The sequence below is a fragment of the Nematostella vectensis genome, chromosome 7 (assembly GCF_932526225.1).
Source record: "Nematostella vectensis chromosome 7, jaNemVect1.1, whole genome shotgun sequence".
NCBI classification, from domain to species: domain Eukaryota; kingdom Metazoa; phylum Cnidaria; class Anthozoa; order Actiniaria; family Edwardsiidae; genus Nematostella; species Nematostella vectensis.
This window is the reverse complement of record NC_064040.1, coordinates 12,414,060-12,432,009: the sequence shown is the minus strand read 5'-3', so window position 1 is coordinate 12,432,009 and position 17,950 is coordinate 12,414,060. Positions and strand designations below refer to the sequence as shown.

The window sequence follows — 17,950 nt, the reverse complement described above, 5'->3', positions numbered from 1 at the left end:
TTGTCCTTGAGACTGAGGGTGGTATGGTCTACCATGCACAAGGTGGACATTGAAGTGCGATGCAAGGACTTTGACCACATCTCCCACAAATTCACCGCCGTTGTCGCTTTGGAGAATATCAGGGGGATACTTCTTAACGAAAAGGGTTCTTAAGATGGGAATTATCTCCTCCGCTGATTTTTCAACGGTTGGGAAGATCCAGCAGAACTTAACAGTGAGGATGTAGCGGTAGTTCCACTGGTTGATGGCCATAAAACCCCTTGACTTCTGTAAGCGGTTACAAAGCAGCGACTTGTGGGAAGTGTGCAGTGGGCTCGTTTTAGTGTCAACCACAGTGTAGAACAGTCATCCAAGCTTGATTTAACAGCGTTTATTACAATCAACTCGTCCAAGTCTGATCTCGTCTCCGGGGCTTAAAGAAATACAACTCCAAGTAAGCTTGTAACTCTTCAAACTCCACTCTGACTTCTCTAACTCTGCTTCTCTGGCTCTCAGCTCAACTCTTCTCTCTTCAATTTCTCTGCTCAACTCTTAAATATTGCTAAATGGGTACTATAATTTATAGGCAGGTGGGACGTGTCCTAAAGTAGGATGTGCCTCATTCCTAAACTCTTACTCAAAGGGAAATGCGTAAACTACAATAAATCTTATCAGTCTAATCATAGGAAAGGGCGGCTGTGCTCAAAGTAGAGGAAGCCGTGGTAGCTTAACTAAACAATTGTCTAAATTATCTAATCCGTTCAATTTAAATCAATGTTCTTTTTTGTATTTTCAATGTTCATAACAACTTCTTTGGCGTCATGTCTATCAGGTCGCACTGTGGCCGTTGGTGGGGGCAAAATGTCCGTATTGCTTTAGAGGGCGTTTTGGACGTCATAGGCAGGGGGTTGTTGACTTGACAAGACTGACAGTGGGACACAAATTTTCGTATCTCATTGAAAGAGCCTTTATAAAAAAAACTCTTACTGAAAAGACAACTCAAGGCATGGAACTCAAACCTTCTTAGTTACACATGATTTTACTTGTTGCGGTGCATTGTGTCCCCAGTTCTGCAACCTGTTTTGTTCTTTGGCTGTCAGTGCGTGCCTTCTACGCGGTTCCCTTTCCCTTACTACTTCCCAGTCACATTGGTTTAGAAATGCTCTAAGAATTTCTAAATCGTGACGAGAAATTTTCAGGATAACCCTGGTTTGCAAAATGTAACTTTGTGGTGAAATTATTGAATTTAGAGTTTACATCTTTCCGAGCACATTTGCAATTTTGCTGAACAATTCATGCAATCGAACGGGAAGACCAACATTAATATATAATCAAAGTGGATTTAAGGTTGTATGGGACTCAAAGCAGTATTTTGAAACCTTGTTGGGAAACGAGGCTCCATGAAAGCAAATATTATGCAATAACTTGCTACAATTTCGAAAAATGTGATTTTTCAAAAAAGTAGTTATCATATCTGCAAGAGTTTTGGTCATTGTATAGTTCAAACCATAAAGAGAAAGTTCTGAAAGTTTGAGAGCTTTATGATTAAAATTTAGAGAGTTATTTTTTTCTAGAAATATGACTGATTTTTTGTGAGCGGTGGCTCTTTACTGAATGCCATGGTAACCATCTGTCATGGCAACTGTCCTGAATAATTCGTCTGATGATTGGAATTACAACTAAAATGCTTTTTAGTTGTCAAGGAGCTTTTTTCATTTTTATCATTACTTGAGTTTTCGTCATTGTATACATCAAACTGTAATCAATCTATCCTGAAAAAAATAAAGGAGATCCAATGAATTGTCTTCTGCTACACTTGATAGAATATTGCTCCTAGACGGAAATTTGAAGTTTTGAGATATTTACAGTCAAAGTTTTGCATTTCATTTGCATTTAGAAATGAGGTCATTGTTGACGATCTAAATGTCTAAAATAACCCTGGAGCATAATTAGCTCCTTCAGCTTGCTTCTTTTGGTCATCTTTCCTCTTTTTTTTTCCTCTGAGGACTTTTCTTTGCTTTTTGGTTGATTGTTTGGTCTTTTACTGGGCCAGTGAAACTCTTGCGGCATCCTCCTTTAGACATCCTGCAACTTTATATCTGCCAGGAGGGATTTGTAGATGGTGCAGTAATTCCGGAACTGAGGCAAATCCATCATTAAAATGGATAACAGCATCATATAGCCCCAATTCCAGAATATCTCTTCCGACATAGACCTCTTTGGGCACACGCTGCCAAATCATGCCATTTAGACTTTCGTTCTGGTTTTGTGTTTTGCCATGTAAACACTTCCTGAGAAGGTTCCCATCACTGAGCTTGACAAACACAGGCTTCACTTTGGGAATTACTTCATCAGGCAGACCACAGCCAGGCTTATATGAGCTGGTACCATTAGCTTTGTCTTTTTGGTACTTACACCAGCTTGACCCGCCAGGAGGACAGTGGTCATGGAGAGGCCGTTTTGCACTTGATGCACAGTGCATGAGTGAGGCGAAGATGGCTTTCTTCATCCCAGCCAAATTCCCCACATTTGACCTTATGGCATGCCATAATAGTTCTGAAGTTTGTCGATTAGGGCATTGGTTAACTTTCCCTTGCCCCCCCCCCCCCCTCCCCCAAGCCTGTGTTATCGCGCTTCAGCTTTCACAGAGCTGTACCAGTGCGCTTTTGCACATGGCCAATGCATTCTTTCTTTTTCTAACACAAGGTTATCTGCCTCGTATACAGTCTCTACTCGTTTGAAGCTCTTGCTATCACCGTCACCGTAGAACTCAGTGCAGCGGAGGTTGTGCAACTCGACTGACCTCTTAAACATGCGCTCAACACACATCCGGCTCCATAGCAGGGGCTGAACCACGAAAGTTCAATTTGCAATTATTGCGGTCTGCCTTCTACTGCTTATACTCATCGGAGTTAGGGTCCAGATGCCCCCGTATCTGGCATTGATTCCAAGAGACAGTCAGTGCCTCTACGTCAAGTTCCTCCTCCACTCTCAATGGAAATGCCAGTGACACAGCCATTGAGAGAAGAGAAACCTCTTCTCTGCCATTTCCCATCAAATGATGCTCCACAGTTGGTTGGTTCCTCTTTTCCAGCTGGTTTGAGTTCTTCGGCTGCCTTTTTCATGCTATCCTTCGCAAGTTCTTTAACATGTTTAAGAATAACGCGCGAATTCTTTCAGAACGGCGGCATGTTCATGAACAAACAAAACTTCCTTGCACCAGCATGGCCCTTGCCAAGATTTCCCATGTCGTAAATCAGCCGCCGATTCACTTCAAAACTTCTGTTCTGGACTTTAGAAGTGCATGAGATATTCATCCAGTCACAATTATGGCACTTCAGGCGTGAATACGAAGCGCATCCTTTCCTCTTGGCTTCGTCTTCGCTTAACACGAGGCTGAAGTCCCCACATTCTCCGCATCTTAGGTAAAGTCGTTAGATTTTTGGTTGAAACAACCTATTTGCATTTGTTGTGAAATTCCAATAATTTGTTGGTTGAAACAACTAATATGCTTTGGGTTGTGCAATTGCCTTGGGAAATTATATAGAAGAACTACCAATACAATTAAAGTTTATATATAGAGTTTCGTTGAAAACGTCTGCCTATTTGGACAAAAATTACAAAGTTTTCCTTTGAGCTTTACACATGATAATTATTAAAACCAGCCTAGCCCCTAAGATCCCAATGCAGTTCTTAGTATACTTAGTATATATACTCTAAGAGTATGTTCTTAACAAAATAGACAGCAGGTGTAGGCAGGGAAAATATCGAACGAGATAGTGAAGATAAGAACTGGTATGATGTCCCTTATGACACTTAGTTACTAACATGGCTCATATATTTTCTTGTTCATTTATCTCGTTCGATCTTTTCCCTGCCTACACCTGCTATCTATGCGACATGTTTTAGCATCCCAACCATCTCCTTAAAAACGGCAGGTAATGCTAGAATGCTAGAGGTGAAGACAAGGGCCAGATTATGCCAACTGATGAAAAAGAAAGGTGAGTAAGGCATTAATCCATTCACAAACAAGCCAAAAAATTAGTTACTCCCAGAGGCAACTAATTAAATGTTGCTGTGCCAAGGAGATTGTGTTCCAACAGCAGGAACACATTTTTGCATTGCCTATAGGAGCCCTTGGGGTAGTTTATATTGAACACAAAATATATGCTTAATAATGTAATTACGGAAGTTACGAATCTTGGCTTTGTAAACTTGCAGAGTACCATTCCCTCTGCTGCTAGGCAGAGTTTTTCCTTCTGGCAGGTCGGGCAGCTCCAGGCTTGGTGGCCCTTTCTTTTCCTTCCTGGCTTCCCCTTTGGGAGTGTAACGTTGTGTTCCCACTTGTACTGCCTTCTTTCATTTCTGCTGGCAGTACGAGCATCATTAAGGAACCGCTCCTCAATTTTCTTTGCCCATATTTGCTATAAATTCAGAAAGTACTTGTAAGTGTTCTTGAAATTGCTAACTAATGACCAAATACATCCCGTTTGCACTTCTCACGGACCCAAAGCGGTTAAATCGGAATCACTCTTGATTCGATCTATTGCCTTGTGCGTAATAACAATATAGTACGATGTGTGATGATGTTGGTCAACTGAAAATTACAACACGACAATAAAAGATTAAGATTCTAGGTTCAAAAGGTCCACGAGATCACAGATTGGAAAATACATGTCCATTGTGCTACAATAATAATTATTTACTCAGACTCTAGCGGCACGCATAACAAAGAAAATTCACTTACCAACGTAAACAGGGAACGTGAAGCTCTATAATTGATCAACACTAACATAGCACTACCACGCCAGTCCGTAATGCAACGCGGCTCACATTTAAACGTACGTCAAAACGCAACATCACTTCCGTTGTCGATACAATACTGTCAGTACCTAAAAGAACGAAAAGTCAGTACAATAGCGTTGCGCTAAAAATAGATTTTGTCACCTTTGGACCCCCCGCATGACTCAGACAAAAATTGCCAGTTCTTGTCTGCGTTTACCAAAAAACATATTTGTTCTAGGTATTCCCCAGGAGGATTGGGAGGACACATTTTAATAATAATTGCAGTATTTATAGAACATGTAATCTTTAAATGTTTTACATATGGTGCCGTTTTTGTGGGTGGTGGAACATGATGCATAATGAAAGTGTAGGAAGGGGGGTTCTACACAAGTTTATGCTGAAAAAAGTCGTGCTGGCTTCTCTTTTAGGCAGTGCCTAAATCTATATATTACATTTACCTGAGTAGGAAGAAAATTTGGTGTGGTGGGAAGGTTAGGGGATGTTGAACCCCCAGTTGACTTCTACTTTGACAGATAGTCAATTTGTCTTTTTTATCTTTTTACCAAACGTAACAAACGTGCCGAGGATGACTGGAACGAGGGGTTTACGTCATATCAGGAACGGAAGTGACTCGCACATTCTCAAAGCAACAGCGTTCATGCGACTTCTACAAGACCATAGCGAAACCAGTGCGATTTATTACAGATTTTTTACGTAGAAAAAAGGTTTTTGATCGACGAAAATGTCCAATCGGTGCATTGTATTCGGTTGTGGCAATGTACCGTCGCAAAAAGAAGGGATATCCCTGCATCTGATACCATTTTATGGTGACGACCGACCCGAGGCAAAGAGTCGTAGAAGGCGCTGGATCGATTTCGTGAAGGGGAATCGAGTATGGAAGCCAGGTACAACTGCATCGATCTGCTCAAAGCACTTTTTGCCGAACGATTTTCCAAACGTGTATGCTGGTGAGGTGAGGAAAAAGCGGCTGAAAGTAGACGATTTCGGCGTGTCTGTTTGGCCGACCGTGCATATGAGAAGGAAAGATGAGGAGACAGCTCCCCAAACAAAACGCACCCAAAGAATGGTGAGTTGATATCTATATTTACAAATTTATCGTACATGACAGAAAAAGTGATTTCGTAAGCGATTAGTTCGCCATACTCAAGTCTATATGCCTTCTAAACTTGCAAATGGTTTCAATTGTTTAGAGGGTGAAAGCACAGAGGAACGCGCAGAGAGTTTGTTTGGGCCTGGCACGTGGGCCATCCCTTCATCTGCACCTCAGCAGAGTCTTAGCAAGTCTTTTACATTGATAATCTCCGTGTATCAGTATTTTTCGTGGGTGATTGTTTCATCTACACTATGTTTAGGCTCTGACCCTATATTTTGCTGTATTTATTTTGCAGACTGATGTTAGCACTGGTTTGTTTATGCCTGACACGTGGGCCATCCCGTCAACTTCATCCGCGCCTGAGGTAAGTCAGGTTTTTTTATTATAAAAACTCCTATTTTATTTCTTTATATATGTTTTTGCTACACTTTTTTATAGACTGCTGTAGCCACTGCTGAAAGTGACGCTGAGATTGAACCCTTTGATAATACCACATCTGTACCTGAGGTTTGTTAGATTTTTATAATGATCAAATCCCAATATCAATATATCTCTGGATCTATTTATGTTTTACTCTGATGTGACATGGCAATCTCCATTGGGCACCGGCCCGCCAACTCATCTAGCGTTGATGAGTGTAATGTTCTAATACCAAGAAAATACATAACTAGTAAAAGCTAAAGGCCTTTGAATTGAAAAAAATTGTCAATCCAACCAAATAATTTATTGCAGACTATGTAGATGAACTGTACATGTTCCTGCTACAATCGAGTGAAGATGAGCTGGCTTCAGCAATAAATGAACTACAGGAGCTGACACCAGCGCCAATGGTCTCTATGATGGAGAGAGAGTCAAGAGAGGTGGCCTTGGAAAGGCATTCAAAGAGACAAAAAATGACCATCACAGATGTGCCTCCTACTGAACAACCAGTTGCTCCAGGTTTGATTTTTCTCTCTCTTTCTACTCTACTGGTTAGCAGTACAGAATTATGATTGAACTCAAAAGCATATGTGTATAGACAAGCCATATAGCCATATCTTAGCCATGTGTCTTTGGCAAGTTAAACATTTATGCATGTATGCATGAGGTTGGGTAAAAAATATTTAACTAATTCCAGTCTTTCACTTTTATAGTTTCTTTAGAACCCCCAAGACAAGTAGCAGCTGTAAGTGGCAAATAGAGACGGTGCACCACTTGCCATTTTCCTATGAAAGGTCACAAGAATATCTCCACCTGTCCCAGAAATCAAAAATAGATTTAGAAATAGATTGAGGCTTTGCTCATTAGAAGGCAGAAAATAGTAAGAGTGCTGCAGTGCTTATACAAGTAAATATCATATGTACACTTGATTCATGGATTAATGACAACCACTCTACATTCTGTGATATGTGTTGTAGACTGTCAGCTATAAAAACTCAATTTATTATAATTAATCTGGGGTTCAATTTTTTAAACATATGTAAGGAAATAGAAATAGAATTCATTGTTTAGTTATTTGCACTTAAAAATAAATAAATAACTGGCAACTGAAATTGATGTAAAGAAAAAGCATTGTCTTTGCCTACCACCTTATAACGATTTGTACTTGAATCGATAACAATTCGGGAGAGTTTCTTTTACTGAAAGCACCAATAATAAATAAAACATACACATGGAAATAATTCCAATATCCAAATCAATGAACAACGAAAATAAATGGGAATTAATCATCTCCTAGTTCAAAACTAGCACCGTCGTCATCTTCAGCCATTGGAAATGTCCGGCGTATGGCATGGTATGCACATGCAGGTAGTGGAATTATTTTCCTTCCCATGATTCCATAAATTAGCCTAGTAAACTCCCTGTAGGCTAAAGCCCTGAGCAGTCTGTAATAAAAGCGAGCAGCGGTTAGAGGTGGAATAGATTTCAAAGGAAAATCACATACAAGACAAGATCTTTTTGAACATGATTTATCTATTTGATTTATGCAACAAGAACATGATATTACAGAGCTGGCGCCATGTGTACCCTAATCACGAACTCTAACATGAAAGCTAGTAATGGGCTTTTTAGTTCCAGCAAAAGCATCAAGAGTAGAATAAATTTTGTGTCTTAAAGAAATAAGATATGACTAGAAATTATGATTTTTACAAAAGCAATGATTTTGGTGTTTGCGCGGATCAGAACTTGTTTACAATGCCATATCATAACAAAGAACAAATTAGAAGGAAAAGCAAAACGCGCCAAGTAGCCAGTGAATAATGATTGCGCTTCTAAAAGGAATACATACCTTTCTTCTGTCCCGGTCTGCTTGTATGTTTCCTTATCTCTTCGGCGCAACTTTTTTGCTGCCATTCTCAGGCTCCACTTCTTCAGGCACACCGGAGCAAATCCTGGGTGTTCGGTTACGCTCTTTAGTTTAGTGCATGGTTCTAAATCTTGTACAACAAGATCGCTCTGCAGTGCTTCCACGCAGCCCTCTAACTCGGTACAGCAATAACATTCGTTGATATTTCTTACGAATTCCGTGTTACAATTTTCGTATTTACACCTAGTGAAAAAAGATAGGTAAATATTGCTATCACAACTCAGCGACCTAACTGGTCAAAGGCAACGAGGTATGAGATTCCAACTACCGAGTCGTTCGTACCATTCGTCATCTCGTGCTTTTGTGAGTCGTTTATCGAGATCTTCTTCCATCTCTCTCTTTTGTTCCTGTTCAGTTTTGTAGGTGAGCAGCCATTCTGGATCGGCTAATGGCTCACCAGCATATCCGTTCTCTTTCAATACGAGTCACTTTCTATCTGATTCGAAGGCCCAGCGACCGGCTCAAACTCATGCGGGTGGGAACTCGGTTTATAAGCAGATGATGATGCAGTGGACGAATCATCATCAGTTGACATCGTTTGCGATAAAAATAGCACGTTTTTAAGGAGATCGTATCTTATTTTTCTCTAGCTCAAAGCTATCCGTACTGCTAGTAACTAAGAACTACTTGGAAGTGTGAGATTTTGGGTTCCTGTTTTGACGTCACAACCGGAAGTGGTTGGAAAGCCTATTGTTTTTACCTCGCTATGATTGGCTAATTATATTGAGCCGATTTACATGCTGTCGGACAGCGGATAGGGTGTAGCAAAAAAGTGTAAAGAAGCGGGAATTTTGAAAATTCACCAAAAAAAGATATTTTGATGGATTTCAGTTATTTTTTCGATGGATATGAGATCAATAATTATATTTTAAGGCTATTCAGGTGTCTGTAGAAGTAAAAGAGCCACTTTAAGTCACAAAATTTGAGGCAAAAAAAAATAATCATCGCATGGCAAGAACTTTTTTCCTTGCTCCGTGCTTGTATTTAGCCGCCATCACGGGGCCGAGTGGGGCCTGGGAGTTGCGCGGCTGACTGACTGGCGAGTGACACCCCAGAGTACCCGCGCAATGACCACAAAACCAAGTCTCATAGTTATACCATATTTCTATACCTATGGAGCTCCGCGCACAGCCTACGGCCGAGCTTAGCTCCGCTAAAAACTCACCTTTTGTTGAGGTTTGAAATCGTTGTTTTCCGATCATGCGTTTGCTCCTTTTTTGCATAAATCACGTTGGTTTCGTAGCTTTCTACTGAGTTTCCTTTTTTACACATTCTATCGGTCAAGAGGGTAGAGTTGGCATTTTTATACATCAGGAAGCGCTTTGAAACCCTCTCTGTTTTGTACTTGACTCGGGCCGCCATCTTGAATTTGATCCTCACTCCACGGCGGTTGATTGACAAATGAGCCGGTGCTCCCAATGGAAGCACCCTTTTATACCGCGCCTTCGTGTTTAAGTCAAATTTTAAAAAATTGAATAAAATATTCCAAATAGCGCATAGATATCCCAAAAGTATTTTCTGGGGACGTCAACATCTTTACTTCAAGCTCGAATAATTATAGATTGAAAACATTTCATTAGGGTATGCGAATAAAGAGAATACATTTTAAGAAATCTATGATAAGCGTAACAAATTCCAATCATTCCCCTTCTGTGACAATCTGTTCCAAACTAATGGGACACTTCCCCTCCCCCTTCCTCAATGTTGGAGGGCAAATGATCACCTTGCTACTGCTTGTGCTTTGAGCTGAAAAATCGCCTCTAACCAATATAAATCGGGGGGAGAGGGTTGGCGGTTGTTCGTATGGGAAGTGTCCCACGTACTTTTGTTGAGGATTGTCTGAGCAAGTGATTGACAGGTCCTGGAACAGGAAACACTATCAGTGATAACGCAACGACGATACAACTATGCGAACGTCAAAATCAAACACATACAATTATCGTGGCAGGATCGCGCGTAAAATTGAACAGAAGCTTCAGAGACGACTATTTTTCATTGTAAACAATCTCATCTGTTTCTTCATATAAGAAATACCGCCTATGAAGAATTTATTACGTGAGAGATTTTCACTACAAATTTAGTCACGCAAGCTTGTCTCGGGGAGAAGACTCCATGCCAAACTCCATGTGACTGTTTAACAACAACGCGTGAGCCCGCGGTACGGGGGGGTAGTAACAAACTAATATTATAACATCTCCCCCCTCAAATAACAAGTCCCAATGTCACTATGAAATAAAAGGAAATAAAAGTAACAAGACTATGGCTCAGTTATAATAGTTAACTGTTCTTAACAAGACTCAATAAGCCTATCAGGCTTTTGCACTAGTCTTCCTGATCTGGTAGTGACTGGCTGCTTCATAGGCACATCCGAGACTGCAGGCATCTGTGGCTTTGGCTGATCCGAGACTACAGGTATCTGTGGAGGTGTCGATAGCTTCACTGGCACACCAGTAAGGACCGGTGTGCTTGGCTGCAGCCGGATTGGCTGGTCTAATGGAGTAGAAATGATGTGCCTTCTCTTCCTGCGGTAAACTCTTCCCCTGTCGTCTTGTACCATGTATGACCTTGGTAGTACCGCCGCTGTCCTCCACTGCTTTTCGCCGCCTGTTCCGATTCTGACTTTCGAACCAGATTCCAGTGGTGGCAGGTCTTTGCTGTTCTGGTTGTAATACGCTGCAGCTTTTTCTTAACGCGTTTTGAGTGCTTTAACAACTGTATCAGGGTTCACTGGTTGAGGGAGTAACAGCCTTTTGTGAGTGGGAAGCATGGTACGGGTCCTCCGGCTCATCAACAGTTGGATGGGTGATACACCAATGTCCTCAAAAGGTGTATTGCGGTACTTGAGAAGTCCCTCGAATGGATCCTTTCCTCAGCATCTGCTTTCTTAAGGATACGTTTGGCCGTCTGGACTGGTAATATGTTGAAACCACCATTCTTTCGCAAATACTTTGAATTGGTGGGTGCTATCAAATAAGTTTCTAGTATTACTGTACTGTGATCCATTATCGCTGATCACTTGGTCGGGTATTCCATAGCTAGCAAATATTTTCTTCAGGTTGTTAATGATACAGGTTGCAGTACTTTGACGTAGAAGCTCGATTTTGAAATACTTCGAGTAGAAATCAGTCACTACTAGATAGGTATGTCCACCGTAATCAAATAGATCAGTATCAACGATCTGCCACGGTAGCCCAGGAATGTCGTGAGGCCTGAGAGTTTCTTTTTGCTGCTGATTCCTGAAGGCATTACAGATTCCGCAGGATCGGATTCTGTCTTTCACCTGTGCACTCATACCTGGCCAGAAAACATAGTCCCTAGCATAGGATAGACTTTTTTTACTCACCCATGTGCGCACCATGAATCTCATCAAGTACTTCAGCTCTCATCCCTCGTGGTACGACAATTCGATCAGACTTGAATAGTAAGCCATCCTCAACACTTAGCTCCTCCCTGTAGTTAAAATATTCTCTTGCTAATTCATCGATCTGTCCCCTGTCTGAAGGCCAACCAGTGAGAACATAATTCATAACGACCTGCGAAGTCTCATCAGTATTGGTACAACTTCTAAACTTTGACAGAGCATCTTTGTCAAGTCTAAACTTGTCAACCAAGTTGACTTGAACCTCATCACTGTCATTGCTAGGTGTCTCTGGTATATGTATGGGTGCTCTGCTCAAACAGTCGTAAAGGACTTGTTGCTTACCAGGAACATAGTTGACATTCAAATCATACTTTGTAAGCTTAAGGAGCATGCGCTGTAATCTGGGTGGGGCATCATTAAGTGGTTTCTTGAAAATTGACTCGAGTGGTTTGTGATCTGTCTGTACGATGACTGACCGGCCATAAAGGTAAGTATGAAACTTCTGTACCCCCCAGGTAATAGCTAGTAATTCCCTTTCAATGTTTGCGTAATGTTTCTCTGCATTGGTGAGTGTTCGTGATCCATATGCAACTGGCCTTCCGCCCTGCATTACCACTGCACCTAAGCCTGTACTGCTGGCATCAGCATTTAAAACTGTCTGTTTGTTATTGTCGAAATATGACAGAACAGGTGAACTACTGATAACACGTTTGAGCTGTTGAAATGCATATTGTTGGGGTGTGTCGCATACAAAAACGGCATCCTTCTGTAGGAACTGGGAGATGGGTCCCTGAATCTCTGCTTTGTTTTGGATAAACTTATCGGGATAGTTCACAGTTTCTATTAGTCGTTGCACCCCCTCTTTGTCTGTTTGGTGGTGGCATGTCAATGATAGCCTTGATCTTCTCTGGATCTGGCTGCAAGCCTTTTGAAGTAAGCCCTGTGGCCGACATAACTTACTTCATCCACTCTAAGCTTTACTTTACTAGGATTAAACTTCAGTCCTACCTCTCGACTTCGCTCCAGTACCATTGACAGTTTTTCATCCATTTCTGACTGGTCTTGTGCATGTATGAGGAAGTCATCCACAAGGATTTCAACTGGGACACCTTCAAACAGCCGTTCCATCTCTCGCTGGTATATCTCTGGCGCTGGAGCAACTCCGAAAGGAGGCCTACAGAACCGGTACCTTCCCCAAGGAGTGTTGAATGTGAGCAACTTTGAACTTGCTTCATCCACTGGGAGCTGCCAAAACCCACTGCAGGCATCTAGAGCTGTAAAAACAACAGTGTTAGCAAGTTTGTCTACAACTTCTTCTATAGTTACCATAGGGTGGTGTACACGCTTCAGTGCAGTGTTTAGATCTCGTGGATCAATGCAGATTCTGATTTCCTCTTTTGTGGGTTGTCCTTTTCCCTTCTCTCGTCTCTTGTCTACCAATAGCATTGAGCTGACCCATGGTGTGTGTTCCTCCTCCTTGACTATGATTCCATCTTGTTCCATCTCAGACAACTTCTCTTTTACAGGCCCCAGGAGTGATATTGGTAACTTTCTTGGAGGATGAATAACAGGTCTTACAGACTCATCAGTTTCCAGAGTGATTTCATTAGGTAGTCTACCAGGCTTATCACTGAAACAATCTTGAAAGTTCTTTAGCACTGGATCTGTTGTAATGATATCTGGAATTCTTGCTATCTTGAGCATCTGGGGCTGTTGGTTGACGCTGAATCAAATCTAAGTTCATAAATTGCAACACCTCTAAGTCAAGGCATGCATCGCAGCTCACCAATGAAGTAAAATCACCACGTACAACTAGGTATAACAGGTCAACAGTACGAGTCTTGAGTAGGGAGCCGTACACATCCAACTGGGCGTATTGGCTTAGTGGCTAACCATCCCTTCAATGGCTGGTGGATTTTCTGGAGTGTTTCGTGTAACTTGTCTGTACAGGCTAAAGGGAATGACATTTGCCTTAGCACCAGTGTCGGCTTTAACTTTGACTTGACAGTTACTTATGGTGACATTGATCATGCTTTTGCTCCTTGACGCTGATACATCCGGCATGAGTTGCATCATCTTCATCGTATTCACTTGCGGCTTTTTCAACTTGATGCACACTGCTCTTCCTTGTAGATCTACACACCCTCGCGAAGTGACCGACCTTTTTACATTTTCTGCACTCTTGCTTAAAGGCTGGACATTTACCTTGCGAAAATGAATGCCTGAGACCACAAAATTTGCAAAAAGGGTCATCTTGCCTCTGTTATTTTGCGACATGGAGCTCTTGATGTCATGAATGTTAGATGCTGATTGCTCAACAATGCCAGTGGGTAGACTGAACTTAATCTTTTGTGCCTCTGAGGCTTCGTAGGTACGACAATAATCATGTGCTGACTGTAATGTCAAGTCTGGTTTCTTCAACAGTTCACCTCTCAGTTGATCAGACAACACTCCGCCGACCATTCGGTCTCGAATCAGCGAGTCTTTTAGAGTCCCAAATTCACATGCAAGGGCTAGTCGTTTCATGTCACTCACAAAATTATCAATCCTTTCTCCCTCTTTCTGGCTTCGTTGATTAAACACCAATCTCTCGTATATCACATTTCTAGCAACTCGACAAAGTTCTTCAAATTTCTTACAGATTTTCTCAAAGGATTCTGGACTTTCATCGGTACCGTATGTAAAATAACTGTATTCCTCGATGGCTTCACTCCCAGCGCAATTAAGCAACATGTTTACCTTGATCTTGTCGGATTTGTTCTCCTTTTCTGCTGCTGCTAGGTAGATCTCAAATCGCATGATAAACTTTCTTCAATCTTCTGCAGCTTGGGCATCCAGTATTAACGGACCTGGCTTGTTGAACGATTCCCTCTCCGCCATGTTGTTTTGAGATCGATTCGAATGGCCTTTATCTCCTTGTTTAACGCTATTTACGTCTCAGAGTCGTAGTCTGCATTCTTCTTTTCCAATTTAGACTTCTGACACCATGTTATAAGACGGTTGTCGGCCAATTCAACACATTTAATCCCTTAATTCTCTGACACAAACTCCATGCGAAACTCCATCTGACTGTTTAACAACAACGCGTGAGCACGCGGTACGATGGGCTCCTAAGGGGGGGGGGGTAGTAACAAACTAATATTATAACAGGTCCTTTATTCTCCTACAACGATGGGAAAGAGGCCTATAGCTTCAAGATAAATGAAGTAACCCCTTCATTTGCCGCAGCAAAAACACTCATTAAAGATCTGAGCTCAAATCAATATTATGCTGTTAGACATGCAATTGCCTCTGGTGTGTCAGTAGGAGTAACCACTAGGAAAAGGTTCCAAGATACTGTGGTAGGTGATGTTAAAAGGAGAAAACAAGGAGTGAATCTTCCAGAGATGCTTAGAGATGAGTTTGTTGATATTGAAAGGTTTCAGAAAGGAACCACATGCAAGATTGAATCTGAGGGAAGAGGAGAGAAGTGGTTAATGGGGATTGAAGACATCATCATGGTTGGTCCAGTTGAAAACAACTACCACTATTTTGTCAATGGGAATTACTTCATCCCAGTTATTGATAATGAAGCAGTTGTTCTCCATGATTGGTGTCAAACCCCTAAGCTAGTTCCACGCAGCTATGCGCGCAACAGTATAAAACCCTCTACCAGGATCAAGAGGAAGGTAATTGTATATCCCGAACCTTCAGACACTGCCAACCCACGGTACTTCCTTTGCATTGACTTTAAAAATCCAGAATAAGAGGCAGGAGTGCGTGTCCCAGTCTACCCAAAAAAACAGGATACTATTGAGGTGCTAGGCCCAGTTGGGGCACACCTTGGTTTGGACTGGGGAAAGAAGTCTTCACTGAAGAAAGAAAGTCAACAGTGAAGTGGTATCGTGAGAGCCGCTGCCCTGGTATCTGGAATCTTAACAATGAAGAAGGAAATGTCTATTTTTCTTCAATCATCTGTGTTCGTACTGTTGTAAGGTGGTTTGGGGGTTTCAGAATAGAGTAAGCTGTACATTATCGTCATTGGTGTGCAGTGGAACCATAACAATATGGTCAGTGCTGACAACAGTCCCATACAGTTCCCAATACAGTTCCCAATACAAGGTTCCATTAAATATCAGTATCATTGTGAAAAATGCACTGCTTGTGAATATGAAGAAATTCTTACAATATGTCATATAAAATGGGGAGAAACAACTCGACAGTGGCTTTTGTGTTCCTTAATACCTGGCATAGTTTTTGGACTGCCATCTGTAGTACACAATTTTGTGATAAGACAGTATGTTCTGATGTTAATACTCCAATGAACATAGCCACATTTTGATCAATACATCTGCTTCTCTGTGTACACTTAGAACTGCTTGATGGCCCTTAAAAACTTGAAAACCTTGTTTTCCCTAGAAAGCACTTCCCAAAAGTGCCTTCTCCAATGACATCTGTTTCTTTGAACCTATGGTCCTTGTGACAGATATTCAGTGACTTAATCCTGTATGCAGTATCTTTGCTAATCAACTCTTTTAGGTTTATCAAGATCCCCATACCTTCCAGACATTTTTTCTTTTGTATTTCGGGGTAGGTTTGGATTTGAAATGACATTTTCTTTAATCCCATAGTATTACCAACATGAATGAAATTTCCATCTTCAAGTCTTGGCGATACTAACCTCAAACTACTGTGCTTGCCGACTGCAACCTATCATTCTTTGTTCCTTCTTGGAATATGGCTTTTATCCTGTCAACATTAAATTTAAGCTCTATTAAGCAACAATTTAAAACAGTTTTTTTTTTCTGTCGCAACAATTCACAGTAAAAAATATGTTGCTTTGTGAAGAAAAACTATAAGGGAACAACAACTCCAAGACTAACTTCAACACACAAGACTGACTTCCAACACACAACAACACGACTCTCCAGACCTCATGTTCGCACAAACTATAAATCAGGAAAATGAAGCGGGATCGCTCCTTCATATCTCCTAAAAAAACATCTCTACCCCTTCCTCCTCTAGGCATGAATTAATTTATATTAATTAAGATTTCCCTTAGCAAGTGTAGACTAATTATGATCACTGTTTACATAATTTTATATCTCACAACTCTAACACTGTTTAGGACAATTACTTAAATTTTTATATCTGATTCAGCAAGCTATATTTTGGGCCTTGTTTAGAACAACAAATTTACTAGCGAGTGTCAGCAAATGTAAATATATATTGAGTACATGTTTTAGCGGTTATACTCACTGTAGTTGGTACTGTAGGCTAATACAATTTTCAACACCTTCGGCTACAAAAAGATTTTTATGGCAAAGCTCGGCTTAAATACCTTTTGATAACAGCATCTTTATGAGTCGACAGGGCCGATTTCTTCTCAAACTGCTCTTTCAAATTAGCTTCATTGCGTAGATAAGCTAAAAAGTTTAGACATGATTACCGTGATCCGCCTTATATTTGAGACCGCTGACGTATTGTTTCACCGTAGACAGGGCACACAGGAGGCCCACAAAGTGAATACCATTACATGGCAGATCTCTCGGACCCACTTTAGACACACTTCTACATGGTTTCCGCAAGGTAAGCTTGCAAAATTTACATACTCCTACATAATTCTGATGCCGATTGGTAAAGTGGCTGGTTGTAAATACTTTAAATAATAGTACCCAAGATAGAAAATATTTTTTTAAAGTTTTATAGATTTTTGATTACATCTTCAACCTACTTAAATGCACCAAAAACTTGTAGACGACTCTGTCAAACTTTCGTCTATATTAAGACTTCTTGATGTCTATGGGTAATTTACCTCACCCAGTGGCCTGTAGTAAAGACACATCCCTTTTGATCTTATTGTGTTTCTTTAATAAAATATTGGCGCATCAATATTTTACCCAATATTTTCTATATCTCATGTATATATTAAATCCTATGAGGCTTCAAAAATAGTCATTGGACACAGCAGTCAGTCTTTTACTAAAGATCATGCTGTCTGAATAAGCCAAGAACAAATGCAGAAATTGATTAATATGATAATAGTAGAGTTATTTTTTTTCATTGTTAAAATACATAAAAAACCCTAACCTGGAAAAACTTAAGTTTGTATATGCTATCCACCTTTGAACTACATATGTGGACTTCTGACATAATATTATTATCTTTTGGTGCCATAAATTTTAGACAAAGGCATATTTACCCTAGTGAAAAATTGCTTTTATTTTTTAGCACTTCTAATGAAGTTGGAATTTGCACCTACAAGTGATTTTAACTCAAAACATGTAATTCTGGACCAATCGACTATAGGCATGAGTTCTTGTGATCACTTGGTAAATTTAAATCTATTACTGGAAGTGTTCAAGTGAGTTCATAACGTTGCGAC

The 17,950-nt window shown here is 40.7% G+C and overlaps 4 protein-coding genes and 1 long non-coding RNA gene across 6 annotated transcripts in view; 2 read left to right on the top strand and 3 right to left on the bottom strand.

The window, feature by feature from the left end:
• The window catches only part of LOC116617321, a 51,361-nt gene that overhangs the window by 19,235 nt on the left and 14,176 nt on the right, over positions 1–17,950 (top strand). The gene's annotated exons all lie outside the window — the stretch shown is intronic.
• LOC116611738 lies at positions 4,257–6,761 on the top strand. 2 transcript variants are annotated; one of them, XM_048729727.1, is made up of 4 exons: positions 4,257–5,851; positions 6,174–6,242; positions 6,317–6,385; positions 6,611–6,761. In XM_048729727.1, exons 1-4 carry the CDS (start codon positions 5,507–5,509, stop codon positions 6,617–6,619), a joined length of 492 nt encoding a protein of 163 aa, XP_048585684.1. In that variant the 5' UTR covers positions 4,257–5,506; the 3' UTR covers positions 6,620–6,761. The 2 variants fall into 2 exon arrangements, with proteins under 2 accessions (XP_048585684.1, XP_048585685.1); XM_048729728.1 differs by lacking the exon at positions 6,317–6,385 and having other exon boundaries at positions 4,260–5,851.
• On the bottom strand, positions 7,479–9,587 carry LOC125568312. Its single transcript, XM_048730273.1, has 3 exons — positions 9,391–9,587; positions 8,148–8,462; positions 7,479–7,743 (listed from the first exon to the last, which is right to left on the bottom strand). Exons 1-3 carry the CDS (start codon positions 9,585–9,587, stop codon positions 7,581–7,583), a joined length of 675 nt encoding a protein of 224 aa, XP_048586230.1. The 3' UTR covers positions 7,479–7,580.
• Positions 10,535–14,385, bottom strand: LOC116617347. The gene is made up of 4 exons (XM_032379982.2): positions 13,480–14,385; positions 12,547–13,296; positions 11,569–12,301; positions 10,535–10,884 (listed from the first exon to the last, which is right to left on the bottom strand). Exons 1-4 carry the CDS (start codon positions 14,383–14,385, stop codon positions 10,535–10,537), a joined length of 2,739 nt encoding a protein of 912 aa, XP_032235873.2.
• On the bottom strand, positions 16,153–17,055 carry LOC125568211. The gene is made up of 2 exons (XR_007312131.1): positions 16,907–17,055; positions 16,153–16,314 (listed from the first exon to the last, which is right to left on the bottom strand). It is a non-coding gene; the product is annotated as an uncharacterized LOC125568211 (long non-coding RNA).